This window comes from Stegodyphus dumicola, chromosome 9 (assembly GCF_044657685.1).
Source record: "Stegodyphus dumicola isolate Sdum_Otavi_A_Nest chromosome 9, ASM4465768v1".
Taxonomy (NCBI): domain Eukaryota; kingdom Metazoa; phylum Arthropoda; class Arachnida; order Araneae; family Eresidae; genus Stegodyphus; species Stegodyphus dumicola.
In genome coordinates this window covers 156,564,149-156,588,922 of record NC_140776.1, presented here as the reverse complement: position 1 = coordinate 156,588,922, position 24,774 = coordinate 156,564,149, and the positions used below count along the sequence as shown (strand labels likewise).

Genomic DNA, 24,774 nt, shown 5'->3' with positions numbered 1-24,774 from the left:
TCAATGTTGTTTGTCATACTTTTGCCAAACTAAAAGAGTATTAAAATTTTATGCCATAGATAATATTGAGAATGAGATATAAACAAATATGATTCTTGATGCCGTTTTCTCTTGTTCTCTTGTGAGACTTAATAAATTTAACCTGCATGGCGTTGCTGAACAAGGTCATTAGGAAGGAGCCTGGCCATTTTATCATACTTCTTACATATGTTTTTAAAAAATAATGTAACATTTAAACAAGGACAGCTAAATATTTGAACAGCTAAGCAAGAACCACTTTATATATGGGTTTATGCCACAAGTAATATTATGCTAGAAAACGTTATTTTTTAAATACCTGGAAGTATATGTTATTGTTTTCAGTATATACAAAATTTTTTTTTCTTTTTGAAGATTATGTACTAGATATATATAGTAAATGTATTTCAGTTTTAAAAAATACAGTTTACAGATGTTATGTTGTGATCTTAAAATTTAAATTTCAAACATTTTCCTTCCCCCCCTCTTTTGTGCTTAAACTGGCCATATCAGAAAGCAATTTCCTGTACTTATATCTGTGAATGATTATACAGTCAGAAGTCGTTAATCCAGACTCGTCGGGACTTCGGCAATTCCGGATTATAGATCATCAGTTTAAATCTGGTAAGATGGCATGCAGAAATTCTAAAATTAAAAATATGAAACTGTAATTTATGAATTTATGAAGTTGCTTCGTTTTATGTGATAATACTTTCTCTTTAATTCTATAAACAGACATAATTTTTTGTTCAGTTACAAAGTTCCGCTGTTCAAGTCCCGTTAATTGCTGTGCCGAGAATACCAACTAACTTGTCAATCAAAATTTTTTCGTTTTCACTAACCTCTCTGTCACATTCGTCATGTCTTTATCCATTTTTTGCAGCAATTCCACTTTTTGTTTGATGGACATCGAAACATACTTTCGTTTTGTAGATCCTTTGGGAGCTCCAGCATCGGAAATTCCTTTTGACATAATCGAAAGTTCAAGTTTAATTTTATAAAATTGCTCTTACAGTCTGCAAAAAATAATAAGCCGCATCCAATTCGAAGATTAAGGAACAACGCAATCATCAACATTAACTGAAATAGATAATTAGATAATTTTAGCTTAAACCGTCCATTATACGTTTAAACGTGCACGCAAAAATGTATTCTGCACTTGCGCACACGCATATGTGTAGTCGTAAAGGTCTTACGCGCACGCGTAAACTCCTATGCACGTGTGTCAATGCGGCGCATGCGCAGAAAGTTTTTAGCTTTGAGGTCCGGATTATGGGTGTCCGAATTAACGACTTTTGACTGTAGTATGTATTATAATTGTAATAAATTATAAATATTTGTATTAATGCTGAGCTTCCATGTATGATATAAAGTATGCAAGTGCTATTTCTGTCTTTACCTGCCATCTTTCATGCATAGCAAGACCAGAATGTGTATGGTCATTAATTTTTTTCCACAATAAATTTATTGCCCAGTACAGTTTTAATGAAATTATATTCTGTAATTAGGAAGGATAAAGTTGCTGATGCAATTTAAATAATTAAATTATTTGAGAAATATGATCTACAGCTTTTTTTCAAGTAGATAGAAAAAATAATGCTTATTTATTGACCAAGATAGAGTTATACATAACTTTTGCTTTTATGAAGGAGCAAGCTGGTGCAATTTTCATAGCTAAATTATTTCAAATATATAATTTACAGCTTTTTTCGAGTAGATGAAAATAGAGATGCATGTTTATAATCTAAGACAGAGTAATACTTAACTTTTGCTTCTCAGAACAACACTGATAAGCACATATGGTATATTCTGGCGTATAATGTGCACTTTTAATATAAATAAAAGATCAAAATTAATGGGTTCATGTTATACAATGGATATAAAAATGATGTATTTTAAAATATATAAGAGATGCTCTTACAAAAATTAGATTTCTGCGTGTGCATGAATGCTGCTTATTTAAAAGAAATGACATACCTTATGAGCTTAAAAAATTTCATTATCAAATAACATGAAAAATTTTGTCATATTCATCATCCCTTTTATCTTCAGACATAATTTAAATTTTGTTTCTTCTTCACCATCTCATTCTTATCCATAAATGAATCATTATCTTTCGTTCCATCTAGATTGTTAGATATACTGCTTTTTTTAAACAACTTCTGATTTATTTTGGGTCTAATTTTGTTCCATGCATTTGTTATCCAATTACATGCTATTTCTAGATTGATTTCTATTTTTCATGATCCATTTGGCATCTTTTTGTAAATAATTTTTCACCTTCTACCATCTATATATATTACTGTTTTAAACTTTTTTATATGCTGTACTGATACACTCATCTAAATGCTGAACTAATGGCATTAATCTATCTGGAATAACAGTCATATCTGTATTATACTCTTTCAACAATTTCTTCATATTATCTATTAGATGGAATCTGAACATGTCCCAAACTAAAAGACTTTTTGGATTCTTTAAGGCAACAGAGCACTTTTGCTAAACATTTCTTATCCACAGTTTCACACTCTTTTCATCCATCCATCTTTTCTCGAGAATATGAATGAAAATACCATTTGGGAAATTACATTTTGGTGTCATCCTCCTTTTAAAAATAACCATGGGTTTTAATTTTACACTATCTGATAAGCAGGAATGCATTATGGTCAAGTTAGATTTTTCGTGGCCTGTTTTTACTTGAATGGTTTTAGTTCCTTTCACAGCAATTGTTTTATTTCCTATCATATCAAATGTTACTGGAGTTTCTTCCATACTTCTAACATGTGACATTAAATAATTTGTTAACATTATAGGTCAATAACATACTTACCAATTTATTATCCAAATTAAAAGCCTCTATGAAACTTGTGTTTTTTCTCTTAGAGCTAAATTATTCCATGCCATAAATCAAGTACACCAACTCAAAGTTTCTTTAAAAATTTCACTTTCATTTGCATTCTTTTTCACTCACTTTAAGACAAATAAACGTATGTTGTTTCTTGTTGCAGTTAATCCATTCTAGCGATTTTTTAAGAACAGTTCGCAGCACTTTCTTGTAGAGTAGGTCATTCCATTACTCCTTTAAGGAAAGCACAACTATTAATATGCCATAGATGACATATTAATTTTCATGGTTTAATTGTTCTTTCACTCACATATGGAGTTTTCACCAATGCCAACCATCTTGCTGCAGCATGATTTTCTTTTCTTTTTCTTTATTTTATTTATTTATTTATTTTTTTTTTTTCAAAATCGAATGACTTTTCATTTGAAACTAAAGCCTTCAATGTTCACTTCAAAATCATGGCTTCAAATGACTACAGAATGAAAAAACATCTGACTTCTAATTCCATGAAATCATTCGGTTTGGAAGTGCATTTTTACCACAAATTATGTCCCTCTTTTCTTGAAATCATAGAATAACATTCTTGTAATTCTATGGTTCACACCTGCAATAAATATCACTTACCCTCTTTGCAGAATTTTTTACTCTCTCAAGCATTTCCCATACATGCATATTTTCCCCCTAAACACTTGTCAGTTCAGTATACCATTGTTCGAAAGCCTGAAAAATATCTTCAAATGAATCTTCTTCATAAAGGAAGGAGAACATGTTTTGCAATAAATATACATAACAAGTAAAAAATGAAGTTTTAAATAAGTGCATGTTATATACTGGAATATACAGTAGTTAAGATATTGAGATCAACTGTGTTTATTTATTCTGAATTTTGATGCTCGAAGATATTTTAATTGAATGATAGTGTTATAAAGTCATTAGGTTTACTGAGCTGAAAACATGAAAAATTGTATAGCAAGGCTCTTACTAGGATTCAAACTTTTGACCTCCTATTTAATAACCAGACATGTTTCCTTATACACTACAAAGAGTGTGCAATAAGAAAGAAAAAAATTCCTTACATTCTCTTTCATTCATGGGGCAATTGAAGAAGAAGGGACCCAAGCACTTATTCCAAGTAGTGATAAATTATTCTCTACCACGTTCTGTAAAATCATTAGGTTTATTTCTGAGCAAGAAATATGCCCTCATCGAAATTCAAACTCTAGATCTCCTAATTGCTAACGAGACAGGGTTCTCTCTTACACCACTAAGGATGTGCTGCTAGCCAGATGTGATTTTCAATTACAGCATAGCATGAAGGACATGCTGCTAGCCAAATGTGGCTTTCAAAGTGTACATAACAAGAAGGAGAAAATTCCTTACAGCATATTATTATATGCCAAACATATATTTCACCAACAAACTACCGCCATTGTAATTAGAATGATAACAAGAAATTTTTGCACACTTTTAATGAAATGACATGTTAATACTTGATAAATATATTCACTTTTTAAATACCAAACTTCAAAATTCTTATGCAGACCTAATTGTTGATAAGTAACATTATTACGAAATGCAGTATGTTTTATTTTGACCAATTTATATGACATACTCTTTATTTTTCATTCGTGTTTTCATGTTGCATTTAAAGCTGAAGTACACTGAGTAACAGGTTTTACAGCTATCATCATTTGTTAGAGTAAAGATGTTTCATATTTCCCTCTATGTGTAGAAATTTAAAATATTAAGCTTCATTAAATATATTATTGTGGTTGATCTAAAAAATGAGAATGTGTAATAGTGATGTATTTTGTATCATTAAAAATAAAAGAAAAATCTAGAATTAGAAATCAAGAGTCCCATTTCATTCACTAAAGCAAAATCAAGTTGTGAATAATACATAATTTTAAGTGAACAGTTGATAAGTGCTTAAGAAAAAATTCTTTCTGTGCTTGGAATTTGTCAAATGTTTTGTTTAATTTAGACCAAATGTGATTGTTAAAAAAAAAAAAAAAAAAATTATTTTTTATGACCACAAATTTTTGCAGCTGTTTCCTCCCTTACTACACTGTAAATATTAAAATTTGAATTGCTTATAAATGAGCATGTAAATGTTAAATGTTAGTATATGTATGAAATTCACATGAATCTTGAATATGTATTACTTTTAAATTGTATATTTTGTGCAAGTTTATCACATGAAAGATTGAAATGTGGTAATATTAATTAAAAACAGTGTCAAGATAATGATTTATATTGGGAATTAAAGATTCATCATGTATCATTAATTTTCATTGGTAGATGGATTATCAAAAACAGATTGAAACTCTGGCTGGAAAAACACATGATGACCAGTTTACAGTATCTCAGGCAGAAAAGTCAGCTGCACAACAGATACAATTAGAAAATGCAGTAGACATTAAGGTAAGAAAAGCATTTAACATAAATTTAAAGCATGTGCTTACTATTGTTTTTTATTTTCTTGTACAAAGTAAAGGAAGTATTGCAATCACAAAAAATTCCAGGTATCATATTTCAATGAAAATATCCATTTTGAAAGCTATCAAATTTTGCATGACATCGGCACGTAAGAACAGAATAAAGGACTTTTTTTACCAAATGGATTATAAAATTGATTTAAAATGGATTCAAAAGAGAGTTTTTTACATATGTACGTATCTTCCATAACTCAAAAACGAGTAACCTCAGAATGTTGAAATTTTGTGTATAGAACTGCTATAACATATATACATATGAAATAATAAAAGCACAAGGAAATGCCAGAACTGAAACACTTCCATAACTCAAAAACGAGTAACCTCAGAATGTTGAAATTTTGTGTATAGAACTGCTATAACATATATACATATGAAATAATAAAAGCACAAGGAAATGCCGGAACTGAAACACTGTTGATGCATGCTAAGATCCATATTGAAGAAGAATTTTGATTGCTTAGTATGCTAATAATGTTAACTTGGTAATATCTAAAGAACTTGGCAGTTGAGGCAATTTTAATTCCATTTTTATTTGCAAATGATAATTTGTGGCCACTATCACTTGGCACTCTAGTCGTGCCTTTCCACAGAAGATTTACATTTTTGATATTGTTGAGATAGCAAGCCAGCGAAATTACATCTTAGTAGAGTAAAGAGCAAAAGCTGAAGTGCGTAATTATGAAAGATGGAAGCACGCAAAGAGAAAAGTTTTGGTTTGCAATTTGGTGATTGGTCAAGAGGCATCTGCATTAAGGGCTATGTAAGATCGTATGGTTAATTTGAATGACACAGTTTCGATTTAAGCGCTATATTTAGGACAGATAGATGAAGTTCCCAAATGAAATAGAAAATAAAAGAGGTTATAGTGAATTAAATTTAGAAGTTTGCTTTTATATTTTTTATCTTACATATATATATGTGTGTGTGTGTGATAAAACTGCATTACTATTGAAATAAAATAAATTGGTGAGAGTTGCAACAGATTGGCATTGGAGAGGACTGCATCATAACTTGAAGACCTTGCTGCGTAGTTAGAACGATGGAGGCATAAAATAGTAGGAAAAAAAACAAAAAAACTTACAGACATGGTCTAAATTCCACAAATAGTTTTATTCCTGCATGATAATGCACACTATCACTGTAGGTGTGCTATGATCTCTTTATTTTGTTCAGCTTACATCTTAAAAATGGACAAATTTAGGAAAGTAAACTTTGCGTAGCTAGCGACACAGCAGAAAGCAGCTGAAGAGACGAACAAAGAGAAGAAGAGAGAGCTGTGATACCCTTTTTATACCGAAATATATTATTTCAGATCATGTGACACTTTAATGTACAGCATTTTGGGTTCAGATTTCATCGGCAAGTGTGCATCAGAACTGCAGGGAGTAAAATTTATTGCTGTTATTTTTAGAATGAAACAAAAGTTAAAGGGCTAATTATTTATTATATGAAAGCTAGATTTTATATTTTACATATTAGATATTTTATATTTTACGCACACACACACACACACACACACACATATATATATATATATACGCACCCATTCTTGCACTCGGCTTGGTGAACTCAGTTTTTTTTATATGTTGGTAAATTGTGCATTTTTTGCTTTGAAAAAATCATTGAATTATGTTATTCTTATCTTTCAGTTAAGGTTTTTATGCCTTTAGTTAATCTGCATGCTATATTTGTAGAATTATTAACAATTTAAAAGTTTTTTAAGTTCGGCTAAGCCTAATTTTTGTTTACTGTAGCAACCATATTTGTTTATGTTTGGAACTTAGCAGACTAGTGAATTAACCCTCTGAGCAGCCTGCGGTTTTTGGATCTGTCATGAAGACCTGCATTTAAAGAACTTTTATTGACTAAATATGTATATTTATCTATTTTAGTTAATATTGTCATGAATTTGCATTCATCAAGGTGGCATTATATATATTATTAATGAAAGTAAGAAAGCAAAGTATATTAAATTATAAGCTAATATATAACAAGTGACAAAATATCTCATGACCGGATAAAGCCATCATGGCGTTCAGAGGGTTAAGTCAGCTTCTGCATCCTCAATGTTTTTTTTTTCCAAGTGGGACCAAAAATAAACTTTCAGTTTTGTGTGCCGAAAAAGCTGCTTTGTTGCCTGCTGGCCAAATTGTTTGTTCATCCCTAGAAACTCTAATTTTTAATTGTAAAGATTTTTTTAAAAACTGTTTTAACTGTATTTGCTGTTTTCTTCTTCTTTTTTTTTTGAATTATTAATGAAGCTATTTTGAGGTTTTACGCATTATTTCCTTACTGCGAAGTGAGAACTGAGTTAATTGAATGAGAAATCTGCAATGAATCTGCAATGAAATTTGTGGAAATAAGTTTAAATGAAATGCAGCAAAATATGCATATAATTTAATATTCCGTACAAAGTTCACATCAAAAAAATTTTTTTAATGTTATTCATCTTAATTAACAAGGTTCATATGGAGGCAAAGACAAAATGCACTCCCCTAAAAAAAATCTGATGTGATTTTGAATATGTTTGCGAAACAATACCAGTCAAAAATGAAAAAAGTTGAAGATATAAGATATATTTCACTGTCAAATGACGGCAGCAGGTTACTGGTATTATCATCATTTACCGATTAATACACTAATGTTGAAATTTCTCATTATAAGGAAAACAAAATTGATTAGAAAAAAAAATGTTAATGCACTATGATTTTATTTTTATAAGAAAATAAGAAAAATCAGAATTTTGGCATGAAAAATTTCAAATTTGTCTATTAAACTATATATATTCTGATAATTTCGAGCTATAAAAGGGATGTAGGTATTTTTCTTTTTCACCTAAGAATCCAGGGTAGAAAGGTTATCAACCCTTCTGATTTTCTCAATACAAAAAAAAGTAAATTCCAAAATTCTGGATTTCCTCTACATGATCAGGTAATAAGACTTCAGGAAAACTAGTTTACAGTAATTTCATGCTTGGACATTATTTTCAGTTTTTCTCAAATAGTCTTTTATAATAATCTGCATAATTGCACTTTTTGATCCTACAGTAATAAGAAATATTGATATTATTGTATTTCATTCAGTGATTGACAGTTTGTTATGTACTGTAATTCTTAAGGGGAGAATTATGTAACAGAATTTTGGATGTGCATATGATAAGAGTACAGTATAAAGATCTATCAATTAAGCTAAAAATACTGCTTTCTGAAGCTGCTGTCGTTTAACTATATCCCCCTCATAAGCTATATTTTTATGATTTAAATTTCCCCATTTTTATTCTTGAGCCATTTTTATTACAAGAAATGAATTCTGAATTCCTTCTTTCTTATATCAAGATTTGACTATATATTTTTACTAAAAAACCTATTTCTCATGTAAAATCTGTATAAAAAAATCATTATAAAAGTGTATTTACAGTAAACCTGCTTAAATGTTAACTCACTCAGATATAGTAAAATTACCAATGAATAAATTGAATCTCTGTGTATCGAATTTTATGGACATTTAGTGATTTATCTGCTTGATGTATAGTAAGAAATAAATTTCATTGGTTGTAAAAGAATTATTCTCTTTCTTTTGCTATTATCAGAATTCCAGTTTGATTTTAACCCTTTGCGGCACAGTGTGTGCGGTCTGGACACAACTAAAAATTTCCTTCTGTACGCACAGTTTAATGAAAAAGGATTTATAGGTTACTCTGAACCTTCTTTATTTATAGTAGCTCAACACAAACCAGTCCAGCCATGTTTAGTTTTTTAAGACACTCATTTTTCAAAGAAATCCTCCAGATTTTTTTTAGGGTATAAAAGGAATTGTTTGAAAAGAAATTTCTATGCTATTTTTTGACTGTATGCTAATCTCCTTACTCTATATTAGTTTTAAATTCTTACCTTGAAATCTTGCGTAAAATCAAACGGCGAACTCTAAGGGTGCCCAGACCGGGCTCACCGATAATCTAGGACAACTGAGAGTCTGTATTCTTTGTTTCTCCGCATCTCATTGGTCAGTTCATTGACAACAATGCTCGTTTCAGCACTCTTTCCGAAGCTCTATTCAATCAGTGTGCCACTTTAGGCACACACACAGAATTAAAACGATAAATGCTATCTTCACAATTTTACTTGTGTACTCCTCTAGGCCTAATTAGACTGCCTACTTTTTTTTTTTTTTTTTTCAAAACTCCGACTTTAAAATGTAGTGTGCCGGAAAGGGTTAAATAATAACAGCTAGACCATTCATTTTGATTAGAAATATTTAATTTTTTTCCAGTCTGTAGCAGTTACACAGTAGATCAGGTTTAAATATTGCTTTGTGTTACAAAAACCACCTGAATTAAGTCCAGTACCAAATTCTGTCATTCTTGTAAGCAAGTGTTTTTTTACCCGCAGCTCATTTACTAGAATTGTTCTGATTGACAGAAATTTCTCATCTAGTTTCATTCATAAAACATGTATAGGTTTTTAATTTGACAAGAAAGAAAGCATTCCTAGCAATCTAGCAATCAGAATAATTTTATTATTATTCTAGCATTTCCTTTGGTAAGTTAAAAGATTATATGTATTTAACATGAGTTTAATTTTTATGTCATATTTTCACCTATAATGAAATCTCAGTTTGATCCTTAAAGACCCTATTTAAAGTGTAATCTTTTGGAAATTTTTTTGTCGGTGTAATTTAGTGTGCATTGGTCAAATTACAGCATCTTCAAATTTTGCATTAGAAAGGATGTAATCTAAATTTGGAAAAGGTGAAATTTGTAATCATTCATTGCACAGCATTGCTAGTTTTAAAAAAAGTTTTCTAATTTTTTTTCTGTGTTAAAAATGTTTAAAAAAATTTAAATTGCCAAACTGGATTTTCTGGAGGCATTCCAGCTGTAAAAATATTTCTATTTTGGTTAATGATTAGAGTAGTGATCTTTAACTCTTAACTTTTAGGCAATTGGTTTCTTGAATTAATTCATTTTAATTTTCTCTTCACTTAAATTTTCGCATAACAGTAACAACATAAAATAAATTTTAAAAAACCAATAGTTTTTTTTTTTTTTTTTTTTTTAAAATCATAGGGCTGCCTGCTTTGCAGAAAAACCTTCTCAAATATGATATGATTTTGCTTTATACATGGTCTTATTATAAATCCTCCCCCCCTTTTTTTTTTGCAACCAAAGAAGGAAGTAAGGTTAAAATCTTCCAAACACATAGTGCAAAGCTCCCATATATCATGCCGATTCTTGTTGCAGCTGTTTTCATTTCTTTCTTTATTTGAATATTAAATTGGTCTTTGAATTAAGACACAATAACACACCAAATAAATACTAATTCAGAAGTCAAACAACAAAAATCAGCGTTATATTTACAAAATTTTCACAGGACTAGTTTCGATGGTTTTACCGAACCACCATCTTTAGCTGCAATTGGTCTTTGAACTTAATAAAATGAAAGTTAAGATTAGAGAGACAAATCGGTACTCCCCATTATTAGTAAAATGAGAAATGTAGTTTGTATTTGCATGTTGTAAATGTTGTTAGCATTGAATATTATTGCTTTAAGTTATTTCTTTTGTATTTAAATTGATCTGTATATTGATGGAGAATTTTAATTACTGCCATATATAGATGATTTCTGATTTTTCTGTCTTCCTTTTTACTTCCTTGTATGAAGTAAAGAATGTGAAAAATTTCGGTTATTGTATTTCAACCATTCTCAAAACCATCTGAATGATGTTTTTTTTTACGACATCTGTATAAATAAAGGACTATTTTTGACAAAAAGGATTTTAAAATTGATTCAGAAGAGTTTTCACCCCCCATGTATCTTGTATATCTCAAGGAGGAGTAGTAGTAGAATGTTGAAATTTTGTATACGGGATTGCTATAACATGTAGTTGTGTACCTCCTTTTTTTGTTGCAATCAGTCAGCCAAATGCATATATATATTCCCACTCTGTTACCTGGCTCGGTGCACCCGGTTTTTTTATTCTGATATGTTGATAAATTTTGCATTTTTACTTTAAAAATGATTGAATTATGTGGTTTTTATGTTCTGGGTAAGGTTTTTGTTCCTTAAGGTAATCTGTATGCAATAGTTGTAGAATTATTAGCAATTTAAAAATTTAAGTGGTGAGCTAAGCCTAATGAACTGCCATTTTATAGAAAAACTATATAATTCAAAGTAGACAGGCATGTTTTCCCTTTTCTTTGGAGAAAAGAAAGCCGGTGCTATGAAATTTAAAGGGAATTTTATCTTAATTAAAATTTTTAAAGGCCAAGTTTACCAGAATTTAAATTTCATACTAGCATGCTGTTTTGCAAATCAGAATCTTGTCATAATTAAGCTGTTATGTGCATTAACTTGCAATGTAAATGTTATTCTTTAATTAAAAAAAATAAAAAATAAAAAAAAACAGATTTAATGTACAGAACATTAAATTTATGTAATTAAAAGTAATTTTACAGCAGTATTATAAAGTAATTTTTATAGGATGCAGTAATTTTTCTTGCTTTTGACATTTTCTGTTACTGTTGGATCTAATAATAAAATATTTCATGGTTTACAGTGTTACAAAATGTATTTGGAATAATGTTTTCTATTATGCATGTTTTGTTACAAATTTTTATGTAGATTTTCATGCAGGTTTTATATTATAAATTAATTTTTAAAATTTTATAGGTTGATAATTTTTCAATATCAGCTCGAGGGAAAGACTTATTTATAAACGCTAGTTTACATATCACTGCTGGAAGAAGATATGGACTTGTTGGGCCGAATGGGCAAGTATTTTTGCATATTTTTAATTACCCATGCCATTTAGCTAATACATACTCAGTTTTGGGTTTTATAACTTAAATGAGTTTTTCTGTAATGAGCAGCTTTTTTTATTTTTAGAAAGAACATGTTAAATTTACAGTTATATATGAATAAATGAATTTTGTTCAGAAGTTAAGAAAGCTAACATCATTACAATAAAACTTTTAATTTTGAAATAAACTATTAATAATAACTATTAATAATAATAATTAATATAATTAATACTATTAATAATAAATAAATAAAACTATTAATTTTGAAGATTAATTCAAAATAGATATTTATAAATAGTTTATGAATAATTTGAAAGAAATATCTTGTAATTTTAAATTTAATGTTTGTATAAATAAAGAAATTGATTTTTTCAACATTTGAAATACTTTTTAGGCATGGCAAAACAACATTGTTAAAACATATAGCAAACAGATCATTAAACATACCCCCAACTATAGATGTGCTGTTGTGTGAACAAGGTAAGTCAAACATATATTGCTGTATATGTTATTTCATAATTTTAACATTGCCTTTTTATATGAGTTTTTTGCATTGCCAAATACAATTTATATGATTTTTTGTTGATGGAACCATATATAATTTCTTATATTTTATTTTAATTTTTTGATTTGTTTTATTTTTCAATATACAGTCAAAAGTCGTTAATTCGGACACCCATAATCCGGAATGATCTATAATCCAGATCTCAAAGCTACAAACTTTCTGCGCATGCGCCGCGTTGACCTTTACGGCTGCGAATCTGCTTGTGCGCATGCGCAAAATACGTTTACGAGTGCACTTTTAATGTATAACGGATGGTATAAGCTTAGTTAAAATTATCTAATTATCTATTTCATTTAATGTTGTAGATTGCGTTGTTCCTTAATCTCCGAATTGGATCCGGCTTATTATTTTTTGCAAACTGTTAGAGCAATTTTATAAAAGTAAGCTTGAACTTTCGATTATGTCAAATAGAATTTCTGATATATATTTAATGTAAAGTATTTACAAAGCGAAAGTTTATTTCGAAGTTTATTAAACAAAAAGTGGAATTGCTGTAAAAAATGGATAAAGGCATATCCTTTGTTTATCTAAACTTTGTTTATCTTTAATGCTGCGGCGGGCGGGCGCGCAATGAATTGGAAGTTGATCTGTCAGCACTATCCTTATCTTCAGGGCAGATGTTTTTATTTTATTTGGCTTATAATTCCTTACTAAATGTAGTATTTCATCTTGATGTGTTCCGTCTTTGATATGATTTAAATCAAATTCCTCATCATTATAATTCACTTCCGAAAGCGAAGAAAGTGACAGAGGTTATTGAAAACGAAAAAATTTTGATTGACAAATTAGTCGATAGACAGAGCAATTATAGGACTTGAACAGCGGAACTTTGTAACTGAACAAGAAATTATGTCTGTTTATAGAATTAAAGAGAATGTATTATCACGTAAAAAACGAAGCAATTTAAACAATTTACATTGAAAGAAATGTTTAATAAAGTAAACAAATAAATATTAAGCTTTTTTTTGTAAATTTTGATACCCTTTAGATCATAATTGTTCTTTATTTCATAAATTACGGTTTCATATTTTTAATCATTATTATTTATATCATAAAGCTTCCTACTTCACTACTGTTACTTTTTATTTATTTTTTAATTATTGCTTTCTTAATAAAAATGTGCGTGTTGTTTTTAATTTGATGTAAACTAAAGCTAAAATACAGGATGATCTAAATGTCATAAACATCAAACTTTAAAAAACTATGAGAATTCAAAAATTGATATTAGTGTCAATTGACACTTGATAGTAGTATCAAATTTGATATTAGTATGAAATTTATATTAGTATCAAATTGTTTCAATGAATGATGCTTTTCTACTGTTGCATATGATAAATTATTTCAGTTTTCAGTAGCAGTTTATGCTGGTAGTTTTACATTTTATGTGGTGCAAGATGGAGATGAGTTTTTTCTCAAACAGAACAAATTTTTATGATCGAGCTTTGCTAAACTAGTTGAATATTGAAGATTTCTATGATTGAACATTGTTAGAGATACTGATAAATTACTTACATAAAAAATTATAACTTTATTCAAATTAATTTATTTTTGTGTTAACTTAGCTTGCTATTACAAATATGAAGGTATGAAATAAAAGAATAGTGCAAAAATTTTGTAAGTTTGCACAACTGATATATATATATAATTGAACATCTTAATTTACTAGAAATACAAAGTAACTTAGATCAGGTAATGTTTTCATGTTGATGCATTCTTTCAAATTAAGAGTATAAAATAGTTTAGTTGGGTAATAAATTTAAATTTAACTCTTATTGTCTTTCCTGATTTTTGCAAGAATTCTATTAAATTTAGCTTGTGACTAATACTGAAATAATAGTTTAATCATGGCATTCAGACTTGAGAGCAAATTTACATTATTTCAGAGAGAGACATATCTTAATTTATTTTTTCAGTCTATGTAATCACTGTTAATCATTTGAATTTTTTTAAACATTTTGTAGAGGTTGTGGCAGATGACACTCCAGCTGTTGAAGTTGTTCTAAAATCTGATACTAAACGTTCTGAGTTATTAGATGAAATGAAGAACCTGGAAACAGAGATGGATAAAGGCTCTTTAAAGAAACAAGAGAGACTTAATGAAGTAAGGAAACTAAGAATGTTTAATTTTCTATTTTTTTCTATGTGTGTATTTAGAGCGCAGTTTTAATGCTGGTTTTAATAGGTCTATGATGAATTAAGAATTATTGGAGCAGATTCTGCTGAAGCTCGTGCACGTCGTATACTTGCTGGTTTGGGATTCACACGTGAGATGCAAGACCGCCCTACAAAAAATTTCTCTGGTGGATGGAGAATGAGAGTTTCTCTGGCCAGGTACTTTTATATACTTGAAGTAAAACTGTAGTGTATTGTTTTATAAAATTAGACAAGTATTGGACCAAGTAGTGTTGGGTTATTGTTTGTGTGGTTGTGTTGAGTGTTTGGGTGTAAATTGTAATTATTTGGCTATATCATGCTGTATGTTTTTTTAAATTTTTTTCATTTCCATTACTGAGAAGTTTATTAAATAAGGTTACCAGAACAAAGTGTTTGTTCTAAACTCTGAAAGATCATTAATATGTGTTTTTTAATTTTATTAAGATATATAGGATATTAGTCAAATTGTATATATGTATTGTGAAAGGTATCATAAATTTTCTTAAATTGATAAATTAAATTTAAAGAAACAATTTGGCAAAAAACAACCTTGGCTTGGCCTAGATCTTCAATTCAACTCTAACAATTTTAAGAATGATCAGACACTCTTCACTTTTTCAAGAGCAAAAACAATTTCTTTTAAAATGGAGGAAGTGACAAACATTTTTTTTTTTTTTTTTTATCAAGTTGTGGGTAGAACAAAGCAAAAATGAAAATAGTTTTATCTCTGAAGAAAAGTGTTAATGAAATGTGAAAACGAAGATATGAGAATTCTGAAAGCATTAGAAAGACTTGAATTAGAATTCATAACATTATCTAAAGATAAATTTTTGTGAATGTGAAAAACTTCAAAGAAATCTATTTTGCCACTTAAAACCTGATTGTTCTCAAAATCTGTGTAGTTCAAAATTGTGCAAATTAATTCAAAATTTCGGTTTAATTCAAAATTTATGAATTTATGATGAACTGAGATTGCTCTTGTTTTTGGCTGAATTTTAAATTGATAAATCAATAAAATGCTGTGTTGAATTTTATTAAAGACAATATATTAACAATGCTTAATTTTTTAAAGTACTTTTATTACTCTGCTTTTTTTAAAGTTTTTTTTGGGGGGCAATCTAAAATAGTTAATTTTGAGGTCACCAATTATTTTTTAAAGCAGCTGTCGTATTTTCTTATATCTTACATACACACATATATATATACAGAGGTTGGACAAAAATATGGAAACACCTTTAAAAAGCATGTTTCTTTGCTTAAATATGGTGTAGGAAACCCGTTGCCATCCAAAACAGCTTGCAGTCTTCTCGGAATGGATAAATACAGTTCCTGTATGTTTGCCAAGGGAATATTATATCATTCTTCCTGCAAAACGGTGGCAAGTTCAGATAACGATGTTGGCGGTGGATAATGAGAACGCACTTTCCGTTCCAATGTAGACCCCGAAGGTTCGATAATATTCAGGTCTGGTGACTGTGGTGGCCAGGGGAGATGGGATAACTCATCCTCGTGCTCAGAAAACCAGTCCTGGACAATGTGAGCTGTGTGAACAGGGGCTTTGTCATCTTGGAAGACACCATCATCATCGGGGAACAAAGTTTGTACCATGGGATGAACTTGATCGGCCAAAATGTTCACATAAGTCTTGGCAGTCATGTGCCCTGACACAGTTATCATGGGGCAAGCAGAGAACCACGATATGGCTGCCCAAACCATAACAGAACCCCCACCATGTTTCACTCTTGGCAACAAGCAGTCTGTATTATAGGCTTGAGATGGCATTCTTCAGACGTAAACTTGGCCAGAAGTGGGAAACAATGTGAAAGAAGACTTGTCAGACCATATTACTCGCTTCCACTGCTTTATAGTCCAGGCTTTATGACTTAAACACCACCTTTTCCTGTTACAGGCATTAGCATCACTGATGAGTGGCTTCTCAATTGCAGCACGGTCAGCAATTCCCTGTTTATGAAGCTTTCTTCTAATTGTTTTGGTACTCACAGGGTTCGGTAACACAGCATTCATTTCAGCAGTAACTTTTGCAGCTGTGGTCTTCTTATTTTTCGTCACAATTGTCCTTAATGATCGTCTGTCACGATCACTCAGGACACACTTTCGTCCGCGCTGTGATTTAGCAGATGATGTTTTTCCGCTTTTCAAATATGCGGAATAAATCTTCGATACAGTACCTCTTGAAACACTAAACACCTCGGCTACCTTGCTTATGGAAGCACCTACTATACGTGCTCCAACAATTTGCCCACGTTCGAAGTCTGTTAACTCTGACATAATGCAATGACAACCTCACATAACAGTACTCCGACAACAACTGAACTGTTTAGCACATTTACGAAGTTGTATAGGTGGCGTCAGAAGTCAAAAACGACAGCACCACCTACATATTTCATTAAAATCAGTCTTTCTTTTCAAACATGCATTTCACAAGGTGTTTCCATATTTTTGTCCATCCACTGTATATATATTATATAACAATATTAAAAAATTCACCAGTGTATCTCTATAAATGTTTAACTCTGCTTTGATTTAGGGCTCTGTTTATGGAACCTACATTGCTTTTGTTGGATGAACCTACAAATCATTTGGACTTAAATGCTGTTATTTGGCTTGATAAGTAAGTTTTTTAAACATGAGATAGGAATATTTTACATATTTATTTAAAAAATTCTCTAATATTTATTTTTGCATATTTTTTTCAGTTACCTTCAAGCTTGGAAAAAAACATTGCTAGTAGTATCTCATGACCAGAGCTTCTTAGATAATGTTTGCACAGACATAATTCATTTGGATTCCTTGAAGTTATTTTACTATAGAGGAAATTATAGTAAGTTACAGATTTGTGTATAGTTTGCTAATGTTTATATTTTAAATTTGCAGATGTTTTCTATGGATGTTAGTTTCATTTCTTATGGAATATTCCAATAAAATAGACTGTTATATGTGATAAAATATTTGTTATATGAAATTGTTACATATTTGTACATAAATAGATATGTATTGTAACTCTAACAATCTTTAATTGCTGCTTTGACTATGCTTATTTTTTAAATCAGAACTGTGCTGAATAAAGCCATTTGCTCCTAGCACAGATTAATTACTCTTTTTGTACAACAATATGCTTAATATAATTTCTATGTAGTTTATATATATATGCGTGATAATTTAGAGGTTGTTGTTGATATGTTGATAGAACTTAGCAGTTGTATGTTGATAGAACTTAGCAGAGAGTGGACTAGAGAAGATGAAACCACTCCTATTGTTAGCTGTGATCAAAATGATTATACGAGAGATAATTTTCGCTTGAAGTTTCTGCATAGTAGATGAAATGAGCGAAATTGCAGACAGATGTGCAAAATCCAGCAGATAATTTATTTTTGGATACTCTTCAAACATCTTTCAAATACATTTTATTTGGTACAGCATATCCTTGATTGATACAAAATAGCTGGGGAAACTGCACCTCCCCCCCACTTTCATAACACATATTACATCTTAAAGGATAGAGAAGGTAAGTTTTTGGCTTCCCCACTTGCGTGAACTGAATGCCATTTACGGGTCTACCCACCCCTCAGAACCAGGCACGGAGGTTCAACCATCACTGTGGCCCCTCAGAGAGGGCAGTGCTCCACCTGGGGCTACCAGGCAGCACTGGTTGTTAATTTGCTACCTACTAGTTGCTCGGGCTGTCCATCGCAGTGGGACATTACCCAGCAAACCAGGGTGTGCTACCCCCCCTGGTTACTAGAGCTATACCACTCAGGACTTGCTAGACCCCTGAGGTCGGCCTATAAAGGGACCTTTCCAGGGCCTTCAGAACCACAAAGTTCATAAATTTTATCCCCTGTGGCGGAGGCTGCCTAGGTATAGATCCTAGCCAGTAGCTTCGCAGAGTTCTCTATGTTGACCTGGGGGGGGGAATAGAGAAGGTGGTAAAACAGCAAACAGAGGTTATACTGATGGCAGTAAGCAAGAAAGTGTCATGTAGTATGTAGATGGTAGTATTTAAAAGCTTGGCTAGGCAAAAGAACAACCTTACTTACATATGTTACTCCAAAAAAAATCACAACAAATTTATATGTCCAGACATTTTATGCATTGAGAATGGAACTACCATTATTTCACAGATTTAGATATTCAATTACAGCTCAGTCTCAAGAAGGGAGACCTGAGTCCCATCTGCATACATCATTTCTTCAATCTGTGGTTTAATTGATAAAATTTTTTGGATAAACTTTTAATATGCAGTTTACAAAATAAAAATAAAAGTCTGAAATAGTTCAGATATTATTGTTGCTCAGAAGAGCTCGCTTTTCCCATGATGTCAAATCTTCTTCATCTTGTGATAATGGATGTTGAATTGATTATTTTTTAGTCGTTTGGTTTTTAGACAGATATTTTTTATTGTCCTGATTTCATTTGTTGTTGTTGCATATTCTGAGTTGTTTTTCATGTGATGAAAGCATTCCTTCTTCAGATAATTGACATCATTGTATTACTTTATTTGACAAGTAATATGGACATAAAAATTCATATAGTGCAAAAGTGATTCAATTAAAAGAGAAAATTGAGACTAATAGCTCTTTTGAATTGGAAAAAAAAAAAAAAAAAAAAGGTTAATTTTTAATGTTAAAAGAGAAGACAGATCATTGTTGCATTCTACTGAAATGAGCAGAAAATTTCTTTAAATGAATATGAGTCTGAGACAAAATTTTGATAAAGATGATGTGTTTCACTAAATTTGTTGTTTGGTAATGCAATTTAGAAGTTACTCATTGATTTGTGAGTAATTACTTTGGTAAAATATCATAATGCTCCTATTTAGTACGAATTCAGATAAAAATTTTATGTGATTTTTTTCCCTGGGTTTTCATCTACATTGAAAATGCCTCTCTAATAACACATTAAATTCAATTTATGCACATGAATTATAATTATATCTGAAATTATTAATACAATCACAACTCTCCTAGATTTCAAGCCCATTTCTGAACCAAAATATAAGTCTTTTGTTAAGACAAGAAACTGCACACAATAGAAATAGTTATTCATAACTAATTATGCACAAAATCATCACAATACATTGGAATCGAATATTTTTTCTTGCTTTTAGTACATTTAAACTGTGAACTGAAATCTGCAAACTCCAAATAAATTGTCAGTAAAATGCTAAAATGAAAAACACAGGAAGCTAACAAAGTTAGTGGATACTAATTCAGAAGTCAAACAACAAAAATCAACTGTATATTTTCAAATTTTCACAGGACTAGTTTTGATGGTTTTACCAAACCACCATCGTCAGCTGCAAAAGAACAAATGAACGAGATGGGATATAATGATCAGATAAGATAGCAAAGCCTGGACAGAAAATAAGCTAGTGGCGCCATCTGTTGATGAAACCAGAACTAAAATATAATTTCTTTAAAGGCCGAAGGTTAAGATGGATTGGAATTAGGATCGTTAACTAGAACAGAAAAATTTTTTTGAATGTGAAATACCTCTAGAAAATCCAGTTCTCTCCAATGGAAGATGTTTTTTGAATAATTTTGGCAACAGAGGAATTGAAAATGGGATTTTCGGACCAACAATGTTGGGCAACAGAAGTCTTCTGTGTTTCCTTTTTTCTAACATATGCCTCATGTTCCTTGATGCGAAATTTTAAGGCTCTCTTAGTTTGGCCAATGTAAAATAAGCCACACTGGCAAGGAATCCTATAAATACCCCAGGATTTCATATCTGGAATGGGGTCCTTGAGTATGGAACTCGGAATTTTATTGATGGGAGAATAAACGACCCGAAAGTTATATTTCTGCAAAATATGTGCAAATTTATAGCTAATTGATGGAAAGAAGGGAATGACAACAGAATTTTTATAATCTCCTAAAACAATAGTGTGCCTTTTAGTGTGTTGAGATGAGAATTTTTTAACTGCTTGATTAATAATGTTGGATGAAAAGCCCCTGTCAACAGCTATTGCTTTTAAATAACACAGAAGTCTTCTGTTGCCCAACATTGTTGGTACGAAAATCACACTTTCAATTTTTCTGCTGCCAAAATTATTGGAGAACTGGATTTTCTAGAGGCATTTCACATTCAAAAAATCTTTCTGTTCTAGTTAACGATCCTAATTCCAATCCATCTTTGCGTCTGGCCTTTAAAGAAATTATGTTTTAGTTCTGGTTTCATCAACAGATGGCGCCGCTAGCTTATCTTCTGTCCAGGCTTTCTTATCTTATCTGATCATTATATTCTATCTCATTCATTTGCGGGTTTGCAGCTGAAGATGGTGGTTCGGTAAAACCATCAAAACTAGTCCTGTGAAAATTTGAAAATATAAAACTGATTTTTGTTGTTTGACTTCTGAATTAGTATTTGTTCGACGTGTTATTGTGTCTTAACTCTTTGAAGACCATAATGCCCCAGACGGCCTTTCATTCAAACGGCCATAACTGCCCAAAACGGCCGAAATTCCAATGTTGTTTTCTTCCCTCTCCTAAGGTATGCAGTAGCAGGTGCAGTTTCCTCAAATGATTTGTATCAGTTTATTGCAGACAGCTTGTCCTAAATTTATTTATTTGTGGTTTCTTATCTTTATTTGTTAGGAAAAAGACAGGATGACATTTGAAATCTTCACTTTTCTTTGTGCGTTAATGGATGGGAAGGGGAGGAAATTACTGTGACTCTCGAAATCCTTTTTGGGCGATTCGGTATTTTATGCTTACAGGTTAGCGAAAACTTCGGTTTTCAGAGAGTTAAAGTTAGTGGATGTTTGAGCAAATTTTTAGTTTCATGAAAATATACTTATATAAGATGTTTCATCAGAAAAAGATAAAGTAGAGAAAGATAAATATTTTAAAAGTTTGATTATAAAATAGAAATCTGTTTGTTAAAAAATGAAATTTACTTTATTTGCTTGATCTAAAAGGAATATTTTATATGTCTGTTATACTTGCTAGTATAATAGAAACCGAAGGAAGATTTAATGCAACAAAAAGCAGTTAACCAGAATTTTTGCCGAATGTTATTCTGCTTTCACTTCTAAAAGATTCTTTCAACTAGTAAGTGATCAAACTAAATTTTCAAGATATCAAGGACGTCATTAGTGGCTGAGTGGTTAAGACCACTGAATACTGGTAGCTTGACTTGGGTTCAAATCCAACAAATTCCCCTTGAAAAGTCATTACGAAGGCATCCCTTTCAGTAGGCAGATGGTCTTCAGGGGCTTTCCCATATTCGATGAGGAGAGTTTTTGGAACCTTTAAGAATTTTGGAGATGATTGCATTTTCTAAAAAGAAAAAAGTGACTTTCGTTTTCTTTTTATCTCTCCTTTCTGGATTCTCTGGCTTCGTAGGATTTATGTTTTGTTTGCTCTTAATTCTCATTTGGATTTTATAACTAAGAACAAAGCTATAAAACTTTATGAATCCTTGCTAATCATTTTCAACTGTACCAGAATTTAAATATTTTCTCTGATTTATGCCAAAGTTTAAAACTGTTTCTGATTTTAAAAAAAGTTTTTATGTATCAGGATTTTTTAAAATTCCTATATCTTTTACTTTTTTTGTGATATTGGGGGTGATGGCCTGGTTGGAAGATGCTGATTTAAATCCTAAATGTGTGATAAGCATAAATGAAATGTTATGCCCATTGAACTGTGCTTTTAATTAATGACATCCCACTACTTTAAAATGCATATTGAATTTTAAATATTTTCTAGGTCAGTTCAAAAAAATGTATGTGCAAAAGCGAAAAGAATTAGTGAAAGAGTATGAGAAACAAGAAAAGCGACTTAAAGAAATGAAAGCATCTGGGAAATCTACCAAAGTTGCTGTAAGAGCTATTTTTTTAAGCCTGTTTTTATAAAGATGGTGAAAATATATTTGTAAAATATCAAGTCATTCCTTAATTTGATTATGAATATATTTTACTGCTGTGTAATGCAAACTGACAAACCTGTATATTTAGTTAAATGCAAGAATATAATTTTTATATATTTATTGTTCTTGGTAAAAAAAGTCCGTATATTAGGGCTTTTTTTTAAATATCAGTCTATTAATCAAGAATTTTATTTTAGATCAAATTTATAAAAAGTTTTTATGGACATGTGAAGTGATTTGTTTTTCGTTTGCAGATGTATGTATTTATGTTGTAGCTTTATGTCTTATGTCAGTCTTCTTTTAGCTGGTGAAATATACTTTTATAAAAATGTAGGTAATTTCAGCATTTTATGGATAGCTGATGTGGTATATTGAATTTGCAAAATCAAACAGCGTCACCAAATTAATTATGTAATGTTAACTTTTCTTATTAAATTTGGTAATTGCAAGTTTTTTATACATTGTTTTTATTGTCAAGTAGTAAATTTTTTTTATCATATAGATTGTTTTTATATCAAAATTAATACCTTAAATCATGTTTGGCTGTCATCAAATTGCTTGGAATTTTAACTATGGTATATGTTGTAGTTTGCAGTTGTTTCTTGGTATTTAGCTTATTACAACACATATTAAATAAATAAATCATTTTTTAAAAATTTATTATTAATATTCATTTCAATTTTATAATTAGATAATATTTTATGGAAAATGTTATGAATCAGCTAAGAACTTCTTTCAAACCTCCTCATTTACTTAAAGTTATTCTTAATTTGTTATGTGATTACTATTAAAATTCACATCCGATCCTCATTTTGTAAAGATGAATAACAAAAGGGTTTAAATCTTATAAATAAAGGAATTTGTGATGTTCTTAATTAGGCTAATATATGCTGAAATATCTTTCCAAATACTTTTCAAGGAAAAAGCAACAAAAGAGGCATTAACTCGAAAGCAGCAGAAAAATCAGCAGAAGCGCCAGAATGATTCTGATGCAGGTCCAACAGAACTAATTAAAAGACCTAAAGAATATTTGGTTAAATTCCATTTTCCAAATCCTCCACCTTTGAATCCACCCATATTGGGTTTGCATAGTATGTTCTTCTTTCAATTTTTATCATCTGTTTTACTAAAGGTACTTTTTTTTAATACAATTGTAAATATAAATATTTTTTTCTTTTAATATCCATTTATAATATATATTTTTTTCCTTTTTTCTTCATAATTTTAGAATGGTTCCTTTGTATTTCTCAACCTGTATTTTCTCTAATTAATCAATTACTATTGTAATAACTTACTAATAAACAGAATCCTTACAGTTAATGCATTAAGAGTATTATTTTGTTTTTAATGTACATATATATATTTTATGTTTAAATATGTTTAATATCTATAACATTTCATTCAATGCCATTATTAATAAACTTATAGCTTTTTTAACTAAATTCTAGGTTTTAATGTAATGTAGCTTTCAGAATCATATATATATATATATATATCAATTTAATTAGAGAAAAGTGTTTGTAAAATTTCTTTTGTGCAATATTTATTGTGCCTTTTGCAGATGTGGACTTTGGATATCCTAGTCAGCCTCTGCTTTTTAAGAATGTTGATTTTGGTATAGATATGTCCTCAAGAGGTATTTTTTTCATTTTATTATATCGTGATATTTTACTTTAGTGGTAATATTTTGAACATTTCATCTAAATTTCGCATGCTCACCAATAGCATGTTTTCTACTTTTTGATTTAATCTAAAATTATAGTAATTTGTCTCATTTTTTTGAAGTAAAATAGAAGTTACTATTGTTATTAAAAAGTGTGGGAGCTGATTTGATAAAACACAAGATTTCAATTTACTGATCAAAATTTTTTGCATCCCCTTCAAAGCAATCGCTTTTAATTGAAGTGCACTTTGCCAATATCTATTCAAATTTCTGAATCTTGTTAATGTCATTTTCATGAAATTTCTTTAAGACTCAATGTAGAAGCATTAAAACCAGAAT

General features: G+C 30.2%; 1 protein-coding gene across 1 annotated transcript in view; it reads left to right on the top strand.

Annotated features, from left to right (window-relative positions):
* Positions 1-24,774, top strand: part of LOC118189615 (ATP-binding cassette sub-family F member 1) — a 49,217-nt gene that overhangs the window by 11,196 nt on the left and 13,247 nt on the right. The window contains exons 4-13 of the mRNA XM_035360264.2: positions 5,165-5,287; positions 12,030-12,130; positions 12,555-12,640; positions 14,687-14,826; positions 14,908-15,056; positions 17,428-17,511; positions 17,597-17,721; positions 22,613-22,725; positions 23,692-23,863; positions 24,334-24,408. Coding sequence (XP_035216155.1) covers positions 5,165-5,287; positions 12,030-12,130; positions 12,555-12,640; positions 14,687-14,826; positions 14,908-15,056; positions 17,428-17,511; positions 17,597-17,721; positions 22,613-22,725; positions 23,692-23,863; positions 24,334-24,408 — 1,168 coding nt within the window. The remainder of the gene's footprint in view (positions 1-5,164; positions 5,288-12,029; positions 12,131-12,554; positions 12,641-14,686; positions 14,827-14,907; positions 15,057-17,427; positions 17,512-17,596; positions 17,722-22,612; positions 22,726-23,691; positions 23,864-24,333; positions 24,409-24,774) is intronic.